Source organism: Rissa tridactyla, chromosome 3, assembly GCF_028500815.1.
Source record: "Rissa tridactyla isolate bRisTri1 chromosome 3, bRisTri1.patW.cur.20221130, whole genome shotgun sequence".
Taxonomy (NCBI): Eukaryota; Metazoa; Chordata; class Aves; order Charadriiformes; family Laridae; genus Rissa; species Rissa tridactyla.
The window spans coordinates 65631083-65655202 of NC_071468.1; the positions used below are offsets into that span (position 1 = coordinate 65631083).

The 24120-nt window shown below is 39.2% G+C and overlaps 1 protein-coding gene across 1 annotated transcript in view; it reads left to right on the forward strand.

Moving 5' to 3' along the window:
• STX7 (syntaxin 7) overlaps positions 1-23013 on the forward strand; it is a 35568-nt gene extending 12555 nt beyond the window's left edge. The window contains exons 3-10 of the mRNA XM_054196234.1: positions 11014-11083; positions 12979-13069; positions 14855-14992; positions 15659-15711; positions 16480-16570; positions 17830-17902; positions 18864-18946; positions 21594-23013. Of these exons, the coding sequence (XP_054052209.1) occupies positions 11014-11083; positions 12979-13069; positions 14855-14992; positions 15659-15711; positions 16480-16570; positions 17830-17902; positions 18864-18946; positions 21594-21686 (692 nt within the window). The 3' untranslated portion in view covers positions 21687-23013. The remainder of the gene's footprint in view (positions 1-11013; positions 11084-12978; positions 13070-14854; positions 14993-15658; positions 15712-16479; positions 16571-17829; positions 17903-18863; positions 18947-21593) is intronic.
• The last annotated feature ends 1107 nt before the right edge of the window (positions 23014-24120 follow it).

A 24120-nucleotide genomic window follows, 5' to 3' on the forward strand; every position in this document is an offset into this window, starting at 1 on the left:
AGATTTAAATAATAAAACCAAAGAAGTGTATAATGAGCTTTGTCACCTCTTAGGCTTAGGCAGCTGCTAAATTTCTGTGTTACTAGAACACAATTTAGGATTAAGGTCTGAAAGTCTGTCTGGAATCTGGTCCAAAGTAACTGTAATTCTCATTCCAGGCCTATCTTTTATCTGATAATAAAATCTAGATGACATGCATTGCGTTGGATTTTTGAAATATGAATTTAAAAGTGGTTGAAGTTTGTCCCTAACTTTCTGAATATGAAGAACAGGAATATGGAGATCAGAATATAAGGAAAGATGCAGGGTGTAGAGCTTCAACCTGTCTGGGCTTTGGAGATGGAGAACCTGTTGTTATCAAGGTGTTTTAATCAGTGTTTACTGAAGGAGCAGTAGCTCCAGAACTGGGTTTCATAGGTTGCACTTTCACTTATGTGGCAGCTTAATGGCATCTGCTCTTAACTTGAGAAAAATCTCAATGCCTTCCTTCAGTGTTTCCTGTTGGTCACTCATTTACAGCAACTGGATAGACAAGGAATGAGCGTGGTGCACAAAAACAAGATGAGCTAGCAAAAAATATTTTTGTGACAAACCAAGTCCTGCCTGCTTACAAATCTGTATTTCTGTCAGGCATGTTCATTTACCATACTGGGATATGCCTCGTAGGATGAGAGCACTGAGTCCATATTGTGATTATTTTTTTTCCTTTTTTTTTTTCCTTCTCCTCTTCTTGAGAAGTGTGTAGCAAATTGTACAACAGGAAATCTGTTCTTTCAACAAATGGAAAGATGAAAGTAGAATAAAAGAGACAAAAAGCCTAATTTAAAAGCTTTAAAATGTTGATTTCAGACTTCTTACAACTGTGAAGATGAGGGGAAGCAGTTCTTTGAAATCTGACAGTTTTCTGCATTTTAAATAATTAATTCTCTGTACGGGAGAAAGAGGAAAAGCATTTTGGTTAAAAAGGTGTTCCCAAGAGGGGGCAAAATGGGAGTTGCATTCACCTACAGGGACAATTCCACAGTTATAAGACTAGGAAGGATATGGTTAGAGGAGTAGAGGCCTCTTCTGCTCAGCTGGAAAGATTTGACTCGTGTCTCTGACAGGAACTGCGCAAGAAGAGGTAACCAGACATGGTTTTTCCGCCCCCCACATACTTCTTCTCAAGTCTCTCTCCTGTGTGTGGGTCATTAAGGAAGCAGACTTGTATGCCTTTGTTTTGTTTTGCTCCTAGTATTTTCTTTCTAGCCATGGAATATGTCACTCACTGCAATCTCTGAAGAAAAGCAGGAATGATACAGGCTAGGGAGGTAACTATCATGGCTCCACTGGCATCTTAAGCTTTGGGAGCTGTTTGTTTAGAAGCAATTTAGAATGCTGTCTTTTGCTTGGGAACAAAGCCTGGCATTGATAAAGTACACCAAATCTTTGAGTTTTAGAGAATTTCTGGTTTGCAAACTGTAATGAAGGAGTTACAGAACCTATGCTAACTGAAGTGAGGCATTCACATTCCCTCCCTACTTCTCACTTTCCAACTCCAGTTTATAAAGGTTGTGGCAGGATTTTGTGTAGTGGTAGTTGCAAAGTCAGTTACAGTGGCATAATCTACCCTTGCTCAGTATTGGCAAGGTCAGCGATACCGTACTTGACTTGTTCATGCACACTGAAAATCAGTCCAGCTGGAGAAACATATGCTCTGCATACTGCAAGATAATAAAAAAAAAAAAAAAAAAAAAAAAAAACAAAACTCAGTAGCCACAAGCCACATAGGGCTAGAGGGAGTCTGCCTGGCTTTGAGAGATTCTTTATGAGAAAGATTCTTGCCTTCTGCTAACTTTCTTTTCTGTTCATTATGTAGCACAAGCATTGATTCATATAAAGCACATTCCCAGAAGATCAGCTTCAGCCAGCAAAGATCCCTCTGTCATGTGGTACCTCTCCTGTGACAGCACGTTTGTCCAATTTCTGTTGCATCCCAAGTTTTCTATAAGCCAATATTTTCACTGGATGTTGTTAAAATGGGAGTTGAATTTCATCAGTTGTGTGACTTTCCCTTTCACCTTATGTAACTGTAGGAAATCATAACCATAAATTAAACCCTGAAGAATATTAGAGTTCTGATATATGCCTTTTTGTTGTGGTTTAAGCTCAGGAGGTAACTGAAAGGTTCAGCTAAAGCAGGCCAAAACATTCATGAAAAACTATGTCTGACACTATGTTTGTAACACCAACAGATTCACATGATTATTCTGTAGCTAAAGAAGGATACAGATGGGCAAGTGAAAAGTAAATGAAATCACTGAGGTGCTGAAATCAGAGCCTGTATGAAAACAAAATTCTGTTTTGTCTATATTTAAAGTGTGGTTCCGTACAGGTGTAGTTTTTAAGCAGCTAGGCTTAAAGTAGAGCTTGTTGAGACACTTACTATGATATTGTCAGAAATTACCAATTAGCAACAGTTACCCAGAATTTGATTTTGTGGGAATATACTAGTTAAAACAAATATATATATATATATATATATATATTTATTATTGTTGGTATTTTCAGGAAGGTTTCTTGGCTTTAGGATGAAGTCTCAGTAAAACCTGGAAAAGGCTGGTTACGTAGGTGTTTTAAGCACCCATTATGGTCCTCCACCTTACATTTTGTGGACTTTCCCAAGGCTGAGGAATTGAACTTGAATCTGCTATATCCAAGTCATAACTTGAATATGGAGGATAACAGGAGGAGGAATTCAGATATTTTGGGTCTTTGTAAATGCCTGTCTTTCTGCAATGAGGTGAAGTCATGAAGACCACAATTCTTTTAGAAACCAACTATTTCTGAAAACTTCAAGCGTGAATTATTTGCATGCTGTTCCTAAAGGCTTTGTTCTATGTAAAGCAGCATATATATTTAAGGTAGTATGCCTCACAGATTTGTTTATGATTTTTCAGAGTTTTGTTAATATTTTTCTGTGTTTTCTTTTGTTTGTTAAAAATATTTTCGTTCTATAGAAAATGCCAAACAGTGCCTTATGTGGGTGACATTGCACATGACGGAGAGGGATTTATTTATGCTAGCAGCAGAACAGAATGAAAAATGGGTCTTCCGTGTACACCCCAATGTGCTATTTGTGTTAGTATGTGCAGAAAAGGCAGAATTTTTCCTTGGCTTACAGTGTTTTGTATTACCTTAGTTAACTAGTCTGGGTGAGGTGGGTATGAAAGAGCTCTGTAAATTAAGCCATCTTAGTTTGGAAGTGGTTTAAATAACAGTTGTAAAACCAATGTGCAATTTAAAAATAGCAAGATGACAATAAAGACATCCACAATTTTGTCTGCAACTGTTGCTTTTGCTGATGCGGCAAGTATAAATGGACTCACCTAGACAACATAACTTTTGCAAAACAGCCTGCAAACAGCCGAGGGGAAGGGATGTAGCCAGCGTCCTCATGCTCCTTCCTGTCTCTAGAGAGTTACATTTCAGAGCCTCTCTAGGGTACTTAAAATACCTATTCCAGTTCAATTCTGTTGGATTTTCCTCCTTGTGAACAGAAGAGGAGATTGCATGGCAGTTTGGTTATCCAGAGAACCCTCTATCAAATCTCCTATAAATCTGCTGTGCGGGAGGCTGCGCTCCAGTTAGGGCTCAGAATAAACCCAGGTCAGTGGTTGATTGTGAGTGACCCCCAGAGTAACAGCTACTTGCTTGTGTTGACTAGTCCGTGATGTGTTGCATGTGTTTGCTTCCATGTTAGCTCCTGAGTTAGCTTCCTGCATTAATGACCTGACCTCTGAAAAAAACAAGCTTTCTTCATGTAGGTGGGTGGGTTTATGGTGTTTGTGCAGCTACTGCTTACTGCAGAATCATGCATCATTTTCATAACTTAATAAGCTACTGGTATTCTTTAGAGAAATGTTGATACTTTGGGGTTCAGGGAATTACCAGAGGCATTTTAGGATTTGAATATAAAGTGATTGTAACTTGATTTAATGACTTCCCCTTGGCCAAGCTGTACTAATTGATCACATGATCAGTTATTGTGCACTTAAACAATGTGTATTTAGTGTGCTCTACGCCCACATTAGAAGAACAGGCACCACTTCAATCCCACTTCACAGTGTCTTTGAAAGACCATTATAGGTGGTAGTACACTAGCATGAAATAATTACGACAGCACTGAAAAAGCTGAAGTCACATCCTGAACTTCTGACATGGTTGCTGGTGTTCCTGGTCACCTAGGGGCATGATTCTATTTAAAAATGCTAGAAGCTCTAATAAAATCCAACAGGAAAGGGTACAAGACGTGACATTTTCCCACTCTTCCATGCTTAATGAGTGTTTAGTCCTTAGAGCTCTGAGGGCAATCTTCATCCCCATCCTCATTTTATTTACTCCTTCCCACACATACTTCAGTTACTGTGGCAATGAAGGAACTTCTCGTGCCAATGTATTATCCTGTTTTAGAATAATCTGTGTTATACACTGAGTTAAGATAGAATAAAGCAAATGACTTAAAACCAAATTACTGAAGTTTTTAGATACTTGATTCCAAGTAGGTGCGCTCTTGGGAGTGGGGGTGCTTTTTACTAAGCTGGGGTCTTTTGGCTGGTGCCCTGGATTTGATTCCTCTAGTGAACTGTCACTCTTGGTTAAAGCAGAGTTAGGAGGTGCACAGCACTGTGGCACTGTGATTTATCTAACATTTTAGTCAGTGTGAACTACACTAGTAGCCTTAAAGAGGCACTTACACTCATACAAAAAACTTCAATTTGCTGAATTTATTGCAACTACGTTATGTTGCTATGTGTAACAGCTTTTATAAAAGATTGATCTGGAAATGTTTTCTGCAGCGTCTGTCCATCTTTAGTCACGAACCCTCAGTTGAAGTGCAGAAGGAAAACGCGTTGAATTGGATTTGAATAAATTAGAGGAAGTCTGTTGTCCCTAGGCAAAAGCAGTTTGAACTGGTGTAATTTTTTACAAATAATTCTTCTGTTCCAGTAACCTGCTCTGAAGTGACTCTGAAGTTTATTAGATTCTGCACAACTTAATCTGTAACTGGATGTGCTGTTTGTTGACTCACTTCTTCAGCTGGGAACAAGTAGGAGATTTCTTCATAGTTACCCAACCGGTGGCAGCGTGTGTAAGGTCTTTGCTGAAGCATTTCTGAATGGTGACTGTGCTGGTGTGGTATTCACTGTATTTGCCGTATGAAGCCATAGCTGAGCCTGAGCCTCACGTGGAGCAGACTTTGCGTTTGGTGTGCACAAAGGAACACTTTGCTGATTCTGTTTATTCTGCATGGGCTCAGGAGCTAAGAAGGTGACAAAAAATCAATGGCTTTAAATCCCCATTGTTTGTTTTAGTCCTTTGAACCTTAGGCAGCAACTAAAACCCCATCCATCCCTTTTTAAGTAAAAGATGGTGGCATGTGGGGGACCCTCACCATTGCAGTTAATATTCAGGAGCAGCTGTAGCCGCTGGTTGGAACAGTGTTCTGCTCCTTCTCCCTCTGACAGGTCCCCAGCCCTGCTGTTCTGTAAGGCAGGTTTCATTGTACTTGCCCTGCCTGCTTGTCTGGTTCTGGTCCTCTGCAGTACAGTGACCCCGTGTTTGTTGTTCCTCTTGCTGCCAGTGTTTTTTCCATGCACACCCAATGGGTGCCGCGTTTCCTGTGGAAGCATTAGAGCGCAGCTTTATGAAATTGGGCAATGTGGTGGGTCTGGCTTGGACTGTAGCACTGAAGGAAACTGCTGCTGCATAGCTGTAACGCAATCTTACATGATCCAAGTAAGAAGTGAGGTTCCAGGCTGCAAAGGGGTAATAAGCAGCGCTCATTAAACATATTCCCCCACCAACCCCCCTTTCATGCTTCTATGTTGTGTCATTTTTAGAATTCTGTGGGTTATGCGTTGATTCACCTCGCTTTCCAGCTGTAAAGCTGCAACAAGCTTGATCACGGCCACTTGAGGGTTTAAAGTTTGGTTTTCCAAATATTAAATAGAATGGAAGTTGAGATGGGAAGACAGCTGGTTGTAGGTAACTTGGGAAAGCTGCTCTCCTGTAGCTGGAGTTACTGGTAAGCGTTCCAAAGTTAGACCATCCTCGGTTGGGGATAATTTTTTTTGCTTCTGTGTTCTTAGAGGCAAGAAGTTGTTTACGTGTTGGTCTTCATTGTATTAATTTATTTATTTGTATCTTTATTTTAAGTTTGAAACTTCCTGTGTGATCTTAAACGTTTTCATGTTCAAGGAGCAGAACCAGCAGCTATGTCAACGTGAATTTACTAGTGGTAATGGAATAGCTTTGCAGAACTGGCTGAAAGACAAAGGAAGATGAGGAGAAAGGAGATGAAGTTTCTTGTTTCCTAGCCAGCTGAAAGCCAGCTGTTAAACAAGGGTGATGTGTGATCCAATATGAGAAATACGTTTTTATCTATGAAAAAAATAGTATATATTGCAAATCTGTCAGGAACATGTCTGTTAAAAGATGTAAATATTTCCACTGTAAATCTCACTACTCCTGTAACTCATGTAGAGAAAAGGGTGCCTTTTATATGAGACACTATTACTATTTTTTTCTGTGTCTTTTTTTGTTTTGGTTCCCTTTAACTAGAGGGGGAGCTTCCACTGACTAGAAATGGAACCACTGTTTGCCTTACTAAAAGTAAACATGGGCTGACTCTGAAATAATTGTCTCTGTAGGAATTCAGGTTTGGTCTTAATTGTTTCTCTGGCTCATCATTAACCGTGTCTGACCTGTTCCTGAGCACGTGACTGGTCTGAGGGTAGCTGAGTAGCTTTCATCAGCTAATAGTTATGTACGATGAGATTTAGATCAGGAATGTTGAAAAGGCAAGTGAACAGTCTTCTTGCTAATACAGTATTGCTTCTTTCTAAGAAGAGACTCATTTTCAGGTGGAAAAAGTGAGATTCTTTTCTTTTGCATGGGAGACAGCAGTTGCTTGGAAAAAATGCATTTTGCTTGCGTGGTATCACGTACCCTGCTTCCTGCACTGCCCAGTTCCCAAGGGGGACCTGCCTGCTGGGGTGGCTCATTGGCAGCCCACAGCTGACAAGGTGCTGCTCCTTCAGGGTAGCAGTACGAGCCCTGAAAGAGCTGCTGATCTGCATTATATGCAAACATCTACCCTGATCTTCAGTGTAGAAGCGGCTGCAGGAGTTTGTGCACCTCTGACGGAGGCTGTTGCCATATCCTGGTGACTTTGGTGAAGAACACGTGTGCACGCGGTGTGTGCCCTTCTGCAGCTCATGAGCAAAGTCCAGCAGCTAGCTGTACGTACCCAAGGAACCTGAGTTAAAGTGTCAGAATTTGCACTGAAATGGATTAAAATCATGCATAAGATCCAGTCAGGCTCTGTTACAGGATTGGTGATGCCCAGATGGATATCAGGGACTTCTGGTGGTCATATTACTCCTGTCTTTCGGAGCTCCTTGGGAAGTTGGAAGAATCAGGAAGTGGGGAAGGGAAAACCATAAAGGGTGAGGTAACCTAGGAACCCTTCAAAACGGTACTCTGATCTTTGGTCCCTGACTATTACCGGTGTGTTTACAGTGCAGAGCTGGGACTTTGTGAGGTGGGCCTAAGCCTTTGTCTCTCCGGGACACTTGAGCATTGCTGATGGATTGAGTGGCACCAAAGCAGCTGCCAGGTGCCTTGATGTGCCAGCCTGAACTTCCTGCAGAGGGGCAAAAATCTGCTTAAACAAGGGAGGCAGTACCCTTACAAATACCACCATCAGCAGTGAAGCTAATAACTTATGGGCCTATGTTTTACGAAAAGTAATCCTGGTTTTCCAGCAGCTTTGCTCTCCACCGCCAGTGCCAAGACCCTCTCCGTGCTTGTTTCCCAAATGGGGCAATGGAAGGAGCCAGCAGAGGTGTTTCTACAGTCTAACCTTCAGGAGGAGAGTCTAAGGCTACCCTGCTTTTCCTTTGAGGAAAGGAAGGGATATTGACTTTTATCTAAGAAGTTTTGAAGCCAGTTCTTGCTTTGAATCAAATCCTGTAAGATCTCAGCGTATGCACGTGAGGGAACACAAGACACTTTACCTCTGTGATCCAGGTGGTAATGTCTCAAAGCCTGTTTTAAATTTTGTTTTTATCAATAAAGCTGTATGAGTTCACGAGTCTGGACAATTGTCTGTGGTTTAGGTGGTTTCGTGACTATATGAATAATATTATATCAAATGTCTGAATGAGTAGTAGCAACAGTAGGAATTCTGTTAAAACCCAATCCAAACCAAAGGAATTGTAAGACTATAAATACATTTTTTTTTTAGCCTCCATACACTCTAGCATGTTTATATTAATATGAAGGAGTACAAAGGGGCATTTCTTTTACTCCTCAACCTGCAGGTATGTACTGTAAATCAAGATTTCGGGGAGGTCAGCTTCTCTACTTCCTGTGTTATACTGATCCTACCAACTTGCTTTTGGCTGGTTTTACACAGACAGCTTCAGCTGCTTAAGATGGTTGGCTGAAATTTATTATTACTGTTCTGCCTTTTTTCTGTTTGCTTACTTGAATAAGCAATGTTTCACTTTTCAATGCAGTATACTTCATATGTACATATGTACAAAAAACTGAAAAGAGAAATGCTGGGGGTTTTTTCTGAATAATATCCTTATTGTGAAAGGTTAAGTTGGAAAATGCTAAATTACAGGAAGCCCAGAAGAATTGCTGTCTGTTCAGTCCTTGGTTGTTTGTTTTTTTCCCCTTGATTTATTTTGTTTTTTCTGAGATTTAAGAGCCTGTTAGCACTTTGCTATTTTGATGCATATTTACAGACGACTTGGTAAAATATGTTTTAATTTTATGTTGAATTATTGAATCACAAGACCTGAACTGGGATGAACTTCCTTCTGCCTGGAATTGTATAACTGACCAGCTACGCAGTGCTGGCTTTTAATTTCCCCTCAATTATCTACTTGTGTTCAGTTTTAGAAGTAGGATAAATATCCAATTAACTTGGAATGCAAATATTTTAAGTATAGGCTTTGTTTCAGAGAAATTTTCGAGTGAGAGCCTTTATTTAAAACACAGGTATTTTCTTTATTTACAGTTAAATAATTCATCTCTAGGTGGCGGTAGAAGACACCGGCACTTTTTCTGTCTGCAAAACAACAGAGCGCTTGCGGTTTGGTTGGTTGTTGTGGATTTTTTTTTTGGTGTTTTGTTTGCCCCCTCCCCCCCCCCTTTTTTTTTTTTTTTTTAATTCTCCCTGTAAAAGTACATACAGAATCACTGAGTTCCTTGGCTCTGGAATCCGAAGGGAGAGTGCCTTGGAACAAATGAAGGATAATTTGTGCTCAGTTTTATAGATATTAAACTTTCACACTGTTGAAGATAACACCACCCGGTTATCTGTTTGTTTATTTGTTTTAAAACAATGCATTACACTGAACACAAAAAGAAGACTTTACCCAAAGCCGGTATCTATCAGTACGGCCGGAGCAGCGCGGGGACCCCCCGGTCCTGTCCCGGGCAGGGACGGGCTGATGCTTGGCGACAGGTGGCGACTCTTGCCAAAATTCCCAAATTTTTCACTTCTGTTTTTCTGCTTTTCAGCTCAATTAAAATACAAGCTATGTGAAACCCATCTTACAGGGCTGTTCCCCTCAGTTAATTCTTTTAGTAGCTTATCTCTGCTCATTTCCCCCGAAGACTTCTACCTTGAAGGATTTGATTTTTACCTTGTGCAAAACTTCCCCGTTTTTTTGATGTCTTCCTCACCTCGGTGTGCACCGAGGGAGTTGGCTGTAGCAGTTGTCAACGTTGGGATGCTGTGGAAAGTGGTGTAGAAAGTCCAATATCATCTAATTCAATGGAGCCTTGTTATGAAACAAAGCTTAGAAGTAATATTATTACTAAAAATGTTCAAAGGACTTCCAGTTTTATTTAACTGCTTAACATAAGTCACAGGTAACTTTCTTCTTGTAACTGAAGTTCTGTCTGTTACAGATCTCTTCCACGATATATGGAAAAATACTTTAAAAAAAAAAAATTGTTTTCTTCATTACTTAGAGATGGCAATTTTAACTGTATTTAGGAAAAAAAAAAGGATAGTGTGCTGGTAAAGTGGGGATCCTGTGTACTATCATACGGTCGTATTTTGTAGTGACTGTGTGGTATACCAGTCTGCCTGGGGAGGGCCACAGAAATACAGGGAAGACAAGTCTACTCTTAGTCAGGGTCAAGCAAAAATAAAGTCATTTTGCATATGTATTCTTTCATTTTAGAAGGTGTGGGGGTGTTAAGCTGAGATAAAGCACATTGAGGGTATTAGCTTTGCGGTGTGATATCCTTGAAGTGTCTGTCCGTTTTTCTCCTTTCTCATGTGACAGTAAAATACATTAAGCTGAAAATAAGGCTCAGATGATGTGTCACTTCTTGCAGTTCAAAACTAATATTTTTTATGAAATACACCTCAAAATCACTGGTGGTTTGTATCCCACATTTAAAAATGTAAGGCTATTAAAATTGCAATTTAAACCGGACAGCTGACTTTTCTTTTGGTTTTAGTGTACTGTAAGCCATGAATACTTTGTTGCTGTCTCTTCATTAATGCACTGGTTCTGAAATATTTTTGTATGACAATGTGATGGCAGTCTTTAATGTGGCTTTCCAAAATTACGTGTGTAAGATATGATTAAACCAGAATAAGAGTTGTGCTGCTTACTTTAGAAATTAATTTTAAAAGGCCTGATTTATACTTATTATAGTGAAGCTATTAACTGATCTTTAAATTGCCTGCTTCTACCTAGACACTTGAATACATTCCCATCCTTTATAAAAAACCCTGGGCTTTGTCTTTGACTTGGCAAAAACCATTCAATAGTTGTTCTGGGACTTCTTAAGCGGAGTCTTTGTAGTAACTTGAAAAAGTCTTAAGTATCAGTTTCTGTCAACTTTTATGGCTTAAGAATTGTAGAGCAAAAATGCATAAAATTAAGTATGAATTGTTTGTGCCCCATTAAAATTTCTCTTCCTCTTCACAAACAGCTGCCGAAATACAAAGAATACTACATCAGCTTGGAACACCACAAGACACGCCTGAGTTGAGACAACAGCTGTGAGTACTTCACATGAAAACGTTTTCTTTCATTGCATTGTAAACAATCGCCTGGTAGGTGATGAGGTGGTCTTTTTGTTAGAGATCTCGCCGAGATCTCACCGAGAAAGGCAAGTGTAGAAAAATACTTGAAATTTAAATGTTGAGATCCACTTTTTTAAATTAATCTTGGATAGTCTGTAAACTAGAGTCAGCTGGTTTGCCCATGTATGTTGCCTGCAGTATCAGTACATCTATGAGACCTATGCTGTATGTCAGCAAAGGGAAAGTGGCAGGACCAGAAAGCAATATCACTGTTTAAAAAACAAACACTGCATCCTGCCACCCCAATCAGCTCTTCAAATCTGTCTGTATAAGTTTCACAAGATAATGAATATATTGGGGATTTTGGGACATGTGATACTGAGGGAGAGAGGGGAATGTCTCTTTAGTGATGAAAGCTACAGTGAGGGGTGACATCATAGAGTAGAGGTGTACCAGAAAGACTAACACAGCAGAAGTGAAATAAGGCTCCAGGGCAGATGCTGTGCTGTAGTTCAGTCACCTGAAGGTGACTTCCATTAATATGCCACTAGCAGAGACGGTCAGCTGCTCTCCACTTTTCTGCACAGTCTAATGCACCAGTATGATTTTTTCCATTAAACTCCTCTACCGCATTAATCTCAGCATAATAACTGCGTGTAAGTGACGTGTTGTGCTAACCCTGTGGGTGAGAAAGTTGCCAGGCTTCAGTGTGGTTAATGCCGCACTGTGACCATTGAATAGGAGGAGGAGGTGTGTATTAGACCAAAGGCATCACATTCATTTTGTGTGAACAGCCAGATTGCTTTATAATAACCCGAGTTCAGGGCCCATAACATCAGCCAGGTACAATCCGCAAAAGATATCCTACTGGAGACTAAATAGGCGAAGATCAACATACAGTTTATGCAATAACCAGGCAGGATCTAGGCATAAATACAAAACTAAACAGGATAGAAACTGTTGTGAAGGACACGTTCCAGTCCCTTTATGGAGGTAATATATACAGTAAGCTTCCTTGAGTTTTCATCTGTCCTTTTTTCACTTGTCTGAACACTTGGCCTTTCCTTTCACGTTGGTATATATCTGAAGAGTTATTTGATTATTTTAAATATTGATGTTGGTTGCTTACTAATAGCTTTCTAGGTAAAACTTTTTTATATACACTGGGGAGGAGTATGCAAAAGCAGGTAAAGAATTTGAGTTGCTTCAGGAGAAAAATATGAAGATTGGTAAAGTAGTATGTGATAGTATCCGAAGCAAAGAGAGAAAATACCAAAAATAGCAATGCTGTTGAAAACAAGGTGTGTTGAGGTTTTTTAAGCACTGATAAAGCTATTAGTAAATAATAAAGTTTTCAGCTAAGTTCAACAGCTATTGTATTGTGGGAGAATATAGATCTCTGGATAAGCTTCCCAGTAACTCTCAGGAAATGATTTTTCATGGGCTGTGGTATCAGAATTATATTCAAGCTACGGTATAGTCTTCCACACAGAAAAAACTTGGTCTTTTCTACAGTTATTCTGAACTCAGAAATGACCGGGTGTTTCCAACTATGATAGCCTCAAAAGGACTATGAAAAGCATGTTTAGATATTCATAATAACAGGAAACTTATTGCTGCACATTGGGAAAACAGAAGAAACCTTAAAAAAAAAAAAAGTGAGTAATGATGCTGTCGCACTGAGGAACGTACCTTCTTTAGCATCTGTCCCACCTGGAATCCATGATGTTATGCCTTTACAGTGAAGAACAGAATAAAAATGGCTTCGTGCACTCTAGAGAAGCATTTAGTACTGTACCTTTTCTGAGAATCGGTGAAATTCTAACGAAATAACCCAATGGTCTCTAATTAAATTCTGCATTTGGTTTTAGGCAACAGAAGCAGCAATACACCAACCAGCTTGCCAAAGAAACTGACAAATACATTAAAGAGTTTGGATCTCTGCCTGCAACAAGTGAACAGGTATAAAACCAAAGGGCATGGCTTGTTTGATTATCATGTTGGCTCAGGTAGAGGATTTGAGTGACTTCAGTTCTGCATGCCTATTTTTGTGCTCCTCACCAGGCTTTCAAAGCGCTGTTTAGTTAGTCAACATATTTGCACAACAGGGACACTTACAACATAAGAATATTTCGTTGCAGTCCAGACTTGTTCCAAAGTTGGTTTTATGTATCAGGAATGAGGTAGTTTGACCGAAATTGTAGGAATCAAGGCAGTGAGCTGTGTCTGTGATTTCAGGTAGCTGGGGACTTTGTAATCCATTGCAGTGATGCCAAGTCTGACTCCGCAGGCGCTCTGACTGCTTCTGGGGTCAAGGAATTGTATGCCAAAACCGCATGCAGGGCAAATGGCCAGACTGTCCGAATAATTTGATTGTACACAGTAGGTCTGTTCTACATCACTCAGATCAGCATATGTGCTATGTCTTGTCCACAGGCTTTTCCTTTAAGAGGCCTGTACAGGAGCTGTTACTAAAACAACTTGTACAGTCTTTAAACTGCTTCTTTCCCGGGTCTGTGTAAAATCTCCTCAGGATGTAACATGTGAAATGGCTGTTGCCATTAGCACACTCCTATCTGCCATCCTATGGTTTCTTATCCTAGCAAAATCTGTTGCTTAGATAACGAAGAGCAACAGGATCCCAGAAAAAATGAACTCAGGTTATTGTCACTCAAACAACTTGCCTGGTCTGTGGCTGGTTACCAAGAAGCCTTTAGGAAAAATGAATTCTCCTGAAACACTGAATTCAAATGGCAGGCCATGATCCACGTGTTCTTATCCTGTCAAGTTGTAAACTTCTAATAGAGGTGTTAAAACTTGGTCTTGGTATATAACCTGTAGTCCAGGCAATGTATGTTTGGGGTGGTTTTTTATGTTTTTTCTGTTTCTTTATCTTGTAGCTGAAAAGGTGGTAGTGAGATGTTTTACTGTTTCATTTTACTCCTTTTTATCATGAACATCTTCATCAAAGCTACTTCCCAATGAAATGTATAAATAACAGATTGATGAATGGCATTTATAGCCTCTCAGAAATTTGAAAGGAAGGGTTGATGTAATGTATACATTTAGGGAAATATGGTGGAGGCGCTCTCACTGAACAGAAAGCTGGCTGTGCTCCACCCCAAACCAGGACATGTGTGCCCAGTATTCCTCTTCCCACCCCTACATCCTAAAAAAAAAACCAACCCAAAATACCAAACCAAAAATACTAAACAGGTATTTTTGTACCTGTTCTTAAGCACTTAAGGGAGGATGTGAACCCACTTCTGGATGCAGCTCAATATGTATTTCCAGCATTTATGTAAAATACATGCAAAGTGCCCTGTTCTTTCTCTTCTGCACCCTTCCCCCTCCCCATTCACTGAACTTTGCATAACTAACCGTACTATGGTTTTAGCATCCATGGTATCAAAATATTTCACACTTACATAGTGTGTTTTATAATCAACATATAGTAAGGAAAGTAGAAGATTTCTTGTCCCTGCCCCTTTCTTGTTTCCAGCTGTTAAATGAAAATAAATACACTGGTTTCCTCTTTAAATGCCTTAAATTATGCAGAGTTATGTGATCCCAGAAGGAAGGAAGGTTTGTTCATGCAGTTGCAAATGGTTTTGTAGACAGCCTTCTCTTACATCTATTTAGAACAATTAAAAAAAGAGTATATGCCTTAGTATTGAGCAGCCTGGAGATGGCAGAGCCTTGAAAAGCCAGAGCTCATTTGACTTGGTAAAACTTTTTCTCCTTTAGCGTCAAAGAAAAATACAGAAAGACCGTCTTGTGGGGGAGTTCACCACAGCACTAACAAATTTCCAAAGACTCCAAAGGCAAGCTGCTGAGAAAGAAAAAGACTTTGTAGCCAGAGTAAGAGCCAGCTCAAGGGTATCTGTAAGTATCGGAAAATGTGCCATTATACTCTGTTTACAGTCATGTTGGTGGTGTTGGATGTCAAACTTGTCTCCACAGTGCTATTTACAGAAGCTCATATCTGACTCCAAATACTGCAGAACGCGTGCTAAATTATTTTATAGTAAAGGCTGAATTAAGTTGTGATAACCCCCCTGAGAACTGTTACTTTTTCCCTTGCTTTTGTCACACAAAGGTATGAACGGCCCCTGGGTTCATGCCGTAATCTTGCAAAAGCAATTTTTAGTAGATTTTGAAATGCTTTTGCTGGACCTTTAGATATCAACAGATTTTTCCTACAGGGAAGAATCACTTGCCAGATTTCTATGCAGTATTACAGCGCAGAAGTGCTGAGAAGCTTGAGGTGTCGAGCTTTTCCTTGTCAGTGTATCAATTTTGCCTTTTCAATCTGTGCCAAATACACGTTGCTGTACTTGTAAATTTTAGGAGACAGTTACTGAGCTGAATGGTTTTGCTTGTATTTCAGCTTTATGCATGCATAAAGCAAAATCAGGATGAGAACACATTAAATCATGTTTCAGTTTGAAGTTGACTTACCTTGTAATATTGACTCATTATAGAAATACTAACAGTGCTCTTTTCAGGGCCATAATGTTTTATTTATATTTTTAAACACTGATCACGTAGGGTGGTGCTCCTGAAGATGGCTACAAAGAAGGAACGCTTGTCTCGTGGGACAGGTAGGCTGAATTTGTTAATAAGTCTTAACCTAGCTCAGAATAATAAATGGCATGCAGGGAAGCCAGCTGCCAATTATTTAAATTTTTTTTAAAAAAATTTTTTTTCTCATCAGTTGCCTTTTTCTGGAGGGAGTTGGGATAGGTTGTTCAGTTAGGCTTTCTTCTGTAAGGCAAATGTAGAGAAGAGGCTTTGGCGGGATAGGTGGGAAGAAAAAGGAGCAGTTCACATAATTTCCCTGTTTTTTCCCGGTGCTTCAGCTTTAGTCATCTCGTTAAGCTTCCTTAAGTCTGTGTTTGGGCTTCCTGAGACCCAAACTTAGGTAAGCAGTGTCCAACCTGTGAATAGAGTAAAACTGTTAAGTTGTGATAAGGGCCCAATGTTTACTGTGATCTCTCACTGCTTCCATACTCTCCAAGAACTGCTTCTCAGTCTCAGATTCTGTTTTGTTGGCTAGCTTGCTTTTGCCTCAGATGGATATAAACCCTGCAGTTTATCATTCAGAAGAACCTTTGCCATTGTATTCATTCTTGGAATTTCCAATCAGCTAGCTCAATGTGCAATGTTGCTACAGCAGCAGTTTCCTATACCAAAAAGGTGTGAGCACTAGAACTTCCCTGTTAGCTAGACAGGTAAGGGTAAAAAACGCGCGTTTCGTTAACTGGGAATGTAAAGTATGTGCTATGTGCTTAACTGTCGTTTTATTCTTCTGAGTTATTTCCTGTCGTGCCTGTTCAATTCTGGGTGTTTTGGGTTTTTTTGTTTGATAGTCAACCGCAAGCACAACTGCAGGATGAAGAAATTACAGAAGATGACCTCCGTCTTATTGAGGAGAGGGAATCTTCCATTAGGCAGCTTGAGGTAAGTACAAGTGGTTTTACAGCAGAATATGCTTTTAATGCTTTCAAAGAAAAACATTTTATAGCGGCATGAGCATTAACTGCAGATATTAATCTTGAGGAGTTAGGTTTTGTTTGTGGGTTTGGTTTTTTCCTTCAAAACTACAAATATTGCCTTTATATATATTAGAAATCTGCTATGTGAAAGCCATGTTTTGATACTGTGTTTAACTTCAGTGGTTCGGTTATGGAATAAGAAGGTGCTCGTGTGATTGCAAGAAAAAATACATATCATTTTTTTCCAACATAACCTTTTTTTAACAGTGACTATAAATGAAGCAAAATTATACCTTTTCTCCCAGGTATTCCCAATGTATTATTCAACATTTTCATTTTCTAAGTGGCTTTTTTGAACATTTCTGGAAATACGGAGATGCTCCGTTTCATTCAAACTTCTGTAATTAAGCTAAAAACCTTTAAAAACACGTAAACTACACAAAAAATATCACATATGATGAAATACTGACATCAATAGACATCTGTAAAGATGAAGTTCATTTTCCCAACTGGTTTGGAATCTACATCTCTACCATCAACAAGAAAGATGCCGGAACTGGAGTTTGTCAGGAGGTCTTGCTGATGCATGTGGCAAAACCCATTCTATGTATAAGTTTTTTCAATAATCTCTCCCTTGCCACCCATACATTAACATACAGTGAATTGAACTAAACATGTAGCAGTCATTAGTTAAGAAGAGATCATATGCACAGTGGTAACATGGCATCCATCACTTCATTATAACCAGATGGGAATAGGATTATGTAATATAGGTACAATTGCCTAGACACATTATAGAGGTAGTTTCTGTAAACGGTGGTACTTATGAAATTTGTGTACTCAAACTCAAGCAAAAGACTTTCTGCACACACTTTTATTAATTTGGCTTAAACAGATAGCTTTTAAGCGAAGTTGGCATGAGCCTTTCCCTTCAGTTAAACTAATACAAGTATGTGTTAAAACAACCTCTCAGCAATAAAGGATTCTTTTTGTGATGTGAAGTGTACTTTGTGCACATACCTTCAGTTAGTTTCATTATGATGAATTTGGTCTCACAGTACCAAAAAAATCCTTCCAAATAAACATATTAAGGTGTTTTTTTATCTCATAGTGTAAAAAGTCATGGACACGTACTTGGGAGGAGAAGGAGCAGTATTTATATCTAAATATATGGAGATGCTAGAATATGTTATGTCAATTAATGCGATGATTGTTTCCTTGCAGGCAGATATTATGGACATCAATGAAATTTTTAAAGATCTAGGAATGATGATCCATGAACAAGGTGATGTGATAGGTAAGTCCAATTCAGATATTCCCTGAAAATTTTTTTATTCTGTTTCTCTGGAGAGCAGCAATGTAAACTTTCTTTTGCTGGAAAACTTTCTCTAATGAGAGTATCAATGCTAAAGCAAATCAGGTGCGACCTAATAATGGGTAGACTGGCTGAGGTGACTGGGAGTACATTAAGGAAGTGTGTTTAAAATGTAGCTTAAAACATTATGTAATTTTTAATGTGTATAAAATGTCTTTAAAAGTAGGTTTTTTGAACTGTTTTTACATAAAATTGGAGTTCATGTGGGGATTTTTAAGGTAATGACTAATGCCATAATTGTGCAGATTCGGCAAAGGTTCCTGCTTTGCCCTACATGCAGACAGCTTTATTCTTTTAATGAAATGTGATTGCAAAATACGTTTCCTGATTCTGCTGCTAAGCCATGCTGTTGTCTATGTCCAGCATACATTTGCAGGGCTTTTTCTATCACCTTAGCCCATAATCTGTTCATATTTTTTCAGGGAAAAAAAAAAAATAAAAATCTGTGTCAGTATAATAGAGTACCACACTAGAGTCGTGCCTCTTGGGGTGTTTTGTGTGTCTGTTTCCTCTGACTTCATAGGCCTTCGCAATTTTTTAATCTGAGCAGAGGGTAGTCAGTAGCAAGTTGGAGGACAAGTAAAAGTTTTTTGGTTTTTTTTTTTTTAAAAAAAAAAAAAAAGTTGAAGTACTGAAAGTTTCTACCCCAGTTGGTACCAAAGGTTCAGCCCTGCTTCTAGTAACAGGGGAGCTGTTACTGACATGAATTCATCCACTCGTTGCCTTGGTGGTTCAGAAATGAATTCAGGAATAAGTATAGGATGGATCAAGCTTCCATAATGCAAGGTATAAAACTTTGGGTATTGATGAAGATGCCAGCTATTGGGGGGCAGCTACTACATATGACTAACCAAAATATGAAATCTTTCCTTCTAAAAAAAAGACAGCATAGAAGCCAATGTGGAAAATGCAGATGTACATGTGCAGCAAGCAAACCAGCAGCTGTCAAGAGCAGCAAACTACCAGGTAATGTCAATGCCAACTGCCAGTTGCCTGTAACTCTCCTTTCCCAGTAGTCCTAACTTCTGCGTTCTTAAGCAGTCCAGATTTTGCTTATCAGTTTCCTCAAAGCTTGGAGACTTACTTAAAGGTTTATGTTAGACTATGATGGTATTTCTAGGTCCCTATGAAACAAAAGTCAGTGACCCCGAAAGCTTGGGGTTTCTTGTAAAATTAGCCAGGCTGTTTCAGAGCACCTGGAGTTATAAATTTATTTAAAAACAGAAAACAAAAACATAATCCCAAACAAACCAACCCCTCCTTTGGCAGCTCAAGAAATAAAAGGTTCCTGTGTGTGGAGACCAAGCCTCTAAAGGTCACTAGAGCAGTAGGGAAGTCTTCTGAAGATGCTGCCAGTTAGCACAAATTTTTGCTGTCTTCTGAATATATCTAGCTTCTGTTAATTGCTACCCTGATGCTAAAAACATATTTCAAACTCTCAAATTTGTTTTGAAAAGCCGTTTAAATACCTTTAAATGCCACTTCTTTATAACATTTTGGAACTTACTAGAAATAATCTTATTAGTAGTAAATCTTCCCTCTTAAGTCAGAGTTAGAGAGTTAGTCCTTAAACGTTTTTTTACCTTTTTTTTTTTTTTGTTAATCCCCTTATGTGTGTTAGTAGTAGCCAGGACAGTAAATCAATGACAAAATGTCTGAAGGGTTGCCTGCTGATTTCAAAAGTGGAAGAGGGAAAGGGGTGGATGCATCCTTGAACTGTATTCTAGGTAGCACTAATTGGCACGTTAAATATGGTTGATGGCTCCTATTTTGATACTGACAAAGTTCAGAGAAAAAAAAAATAGAGGCAGGCAAAATTTTCTGTGGAAGGTGTTAGTTTTCTGGTTGAAATTGAAAATGAAAAATTTTGTGCTTTGTCTTGAGGAGTAAAGGTTTAATATCTTCTGATTTCAAAAAAAGGTTACCGAGACTTTTGACAAGCTTCTGCTCAGTGGGTCTTGCAGCAGAGATCAGACACTCAGCAGAGCTGGCCTGTTTGAAAGGATTGTGTAGCTTGCTTCAGAGTTGAACCTTCTTTTGTTTGAAGACTCATCCTTGTTCCAAGATGCTGAAAAACCATTCCCACTTTCAGCAGGCTTATTTTAGTTTTGGCAACTGTTATATCTGTATGCCCTGACCCCTCTCAAGGAAGCGTTAGAGGCCCAGGCCTGCCGGCAGGGATGAAACTGCACATGGTTGGTACCCTCACAACTCCTGTGTGTGGTTAGAGGAGGGACGCAACACTTATCTGCCACATGGGGTACATACATGCAGCAGAACTGTTCGGGCAAAGCCAGGCTCCTCTCCTTTCTTTCCCAGTTTACCACTGATGCTTCAGCACTTGTAGAAATGATGATCAAGTGGATGAGGAAATAAGATCTCCGTGTCTTTAGTCCATTACCTTGCTTAAGTAGTGTTACAGGGAAAATGTTTGACTTCAGTGCAGTCTTGGCAAGAGGTGGCCTCCAGGACGAAAAAGGAAGAGACTAGGAGTGTAAGGAGAGAACTGCCCACAGATTTTAAAAAAAGGAAGGTCCTCTAGCAACCAGATTGAGTTCTAGCGACTAAAATGATGAAATGAAGAAGTTTTAGGTGACCATGGGAGAAGTGGCAGTGAGATAGTAAAACTAGAAGAAGAGAATAGTTAAGAAATTTGGTAGTCTGGGTGGTACTGGGCAGACAAGTAGCAGCTCCAATGAAGAACTGACAGAGATGTAGTTTTTTGGGGAAAATAAAAACAACAAAAACACCCAGGCTGAAGAACCTCTGCCAAATAGAGCAAAGCCTGGCTTTGCTTCTGGACCTGTGGCCTAGAATCCCAAGATTTGAGTGTTGTTATCCCTTGGCTATCAGCAAATGCCTGTGAAACCTACTGGTAATTTCCTTTCCTGCTGTGAAGGAAACCGTCAGATAAAGGATGACAGACTGCTGCTAGTCTTGTGTGCTCTGGTGTCGCAAGGCACAGAACTGTATTGGAGATGTGAAAGTTCTGGACATGCTCTTAACTTTGTAGTGACATTTATATAACTGCATCTCTAGTCAGGTCTCTCTTTTTTTTTTTTTTTCTCTTTTTTCTCTTTTCTTTTTGAGGAAGTTGTACCTAAGAAACTTCACAAAAACAACTCTGCGAATAGATGCAAAGTCAGTCTTCCAGAAGTCTAACATTGCAGTCCTTTGTCCCTTTCTGTATATACATTAATAGTCTTTAAATATTTTCTTTTCTAACAGACCATTTCCATCTCCTTTACTGTGCAAATTGATTGTCCATTTTCCTCTGTACGTGGTCACCTACTCTCTCACATTTTCTTTCCCACAGCGTTCTAATTACATCCATTCATTACGATACTGTATTCTCTTTCATTAGTTTATTATATATGTCTGAAAATACACAGAAATAATGCTGTTGAATAATATAGCTGTAAAAGTAAATTGCGGATAAATTAGCTCTTTTTTTTTTTTCTTTTCTTGAACAACTTTATATGACCTGTTGTTAGTAAGGACTCAATGTAGTTGGATTGTACGAGTAGTAGGACCATAAAAGCATTTGAGTAGTCTTCTGATCTGGTGGTGCAGTTTTCAATCAACTTGTTTTTTTTTTTTTCTCTATTGGCAGCAAAAGTCCCGAAAGAAGATGTGCATCCTCATTATTATACTTGCTGTTGGATTATTGCTTCTTGGACTCATCATATGGTTATCTGCAAGATAAGTCTCTGGAGAAAGTGTTGTAATTGGTACTTAAATTATGAAAGAAATTCCTAGTCATGGTTTGCTCGTTGTGAAGCTGAGTAAAATAATGGTTCTGTACTTCATCACGCTTGTTTTTTTTATAAGACTTTTTTGTTTTAACCTGAGAAGTAACATTCTCAATACTACCATCAGTATAACTGCCTGCCCTCTTGGATGTGAGTGCTGTCTTACCAGAAGATAAACAGTTGACAACGTAAACTGTTCCATTAAGAGGTTTTATGTTTAAGTTAAGGTTTAGGGGGGCTAATCAAATCCTGATAATGTGTTTTGAAGGGGTGGGTAATTATATTTTGGGATATTGCTAAATGTTGCTGCCAAAACAAACTCCTGAATTGTTGCTTGAGGTAACAAATTCACATCTCAGAATTTATTTTTAAGTTAGAAATGTTTTTCTATCTCTTTCCCTTCCATCCCACCCACCTGCCCATTTGATATGGGTCATTCAAAAATGAAATGTAGGTTGCTGAAGTTGGTGTGATCTCTCTTTTAAAACTGAAGCCTTTGAATTAAGCCTTCAGTTTGCCTGAAATCTTTTAATACTTCATATATCTCTGTATCTGGCGTTGAGTGTGGTTCTGCCTGGAAGCCTCCTGCTAAAGGCATGTAGGGTGGATGATGTAATTACGTGGATTTTTTTTTGTTTCAGTTCTTGCATTAAGAAATACTGTGTTTTATGTGCACACGTCTGGTATCTTTGCATCTGAAATGTGCATTGATGAGCTTGGCTAGATGAAAATAAGCTCCAGTCTGTGAATTCTTAGATTTACTGGGAAGAGTAAAAATTCCCAACCTCCTAACTGCACTTGAATGTCACTGTTCTGAAACTGCTGTGATTCGGTTTCCATGAACAGATCCAAAGTTGTATGTTTCATACAGCTGAAGAAAAGAAGATTACAAGTTAAACTCCAAGTTCAACAGTGGTATTTGAAATCAACTTGAAATCGGTTGAACTGATTCAAGCTAAGAAGTTTGATGCTTATAGCCTTTAAAATGACCTTTTTCCTTTTGTGCCATTTTGTACTAATATATTAAAAATGTAACAGCACTTTTTTGCCAATTAATCTATTTGCCTTTATAATTGATCTTGATGAACTAATCTGAAAGGTGTACAGATGAAAAAGTCACTTAATCTGTATTTTATAAAGTTCTTGTACACTAGACTGCTAGAGAATGCACCGTTTACATCATAAGCTATGAAGTATTATTTGGGAACAATCTAACTGTAAGCATAAATAGACTTCAAAATTGTAACCATGCAACCAAAATAAAGGTCTTTTTAAAGAGTATGTTCTTCTAGTAGTTCCTAGCAGTAGTAGTTTTAGTAGTTCCTTTTTGTCAGAATCTGTCTTTACAAGCACAGCTGTCATCTCTGCTCTTATGTAAATGATCGAAACTTCTCTGAACAACTCCAGAGAACTTCAGCTCTGCTGGCTCATCAGCCCAGAGGGACCTCTGTTCCTGTGCTGCCCTTCACATAGTTGATGAAAACACTCCTGGATTTCGCATGCCCAATCTGAGGAGGAAAAGCTGCTTTAAAGCGCTGTGTGGCTGCTGACAGTGGGTGCTGAGGGCAGACCAGCTCTCTTTTGGCATAGCATGAAACTTTTGAGGGATGCGAATCCATGGTGTGAGAAAGGAGGCTTGTGCTGCTGTATTTGCAATTACCAAAAGCAACGAAGGAAAAATAAATCCTGTGAAACTGCATGGTTATGTTCTATGTGATGTGGAAAACATCTCTGAGATTGAAATAGGAATTTAATTTTCATGTAAGTTGCAGTATGGATTCTTGTGTGATGAGATCCCAGCTACTGTGTTCCTGTGGCTGCCTTTGTGGGACTCCATTACCCTTACCCAATAACCATTAGATATGCTTTGGGCCACTACTAGCCATTTTAAGTCTGGCATGTAATGCTTGTGCCTTTTTTTTTTTGTTTCCAGACTACACTAGTCTGAACTAGAAGAGCAGTTGGCATTTTGGCTGAGTAGCTTTCTCACCAGTGAACTGTCTAAAATGGACTATGGAAGTTTCCTGACCTCTATGTTTAGCAAAGTCTTTACGCTATTGCAAATCAGTGCAGAGGAATGGCTCAATCCTGCTTGCCCAGGAGATCCTTTTCTCTGTTGCAATACCTAATACCTGCTTCTGTCAGTGACTGACTGATTCCACTGACATGCTGGGGAAGTAAAAGCAGCACAGAATCATAGAATTGTTTAGGTTGGAAAAGACCTTTAAGATCATCGAGTCCCAACCATTAAGGTAGCACTGCCAAGTCCACCACTAAACTGTGTCCTTAAGCACCACACCTACACGTCTTTTAAATACTTCCAGGAATGGTGACTCCATCACTTCCCTGGGCAGCCTGTTCCAATGCTTGACAACCCTTTTGGTGAAG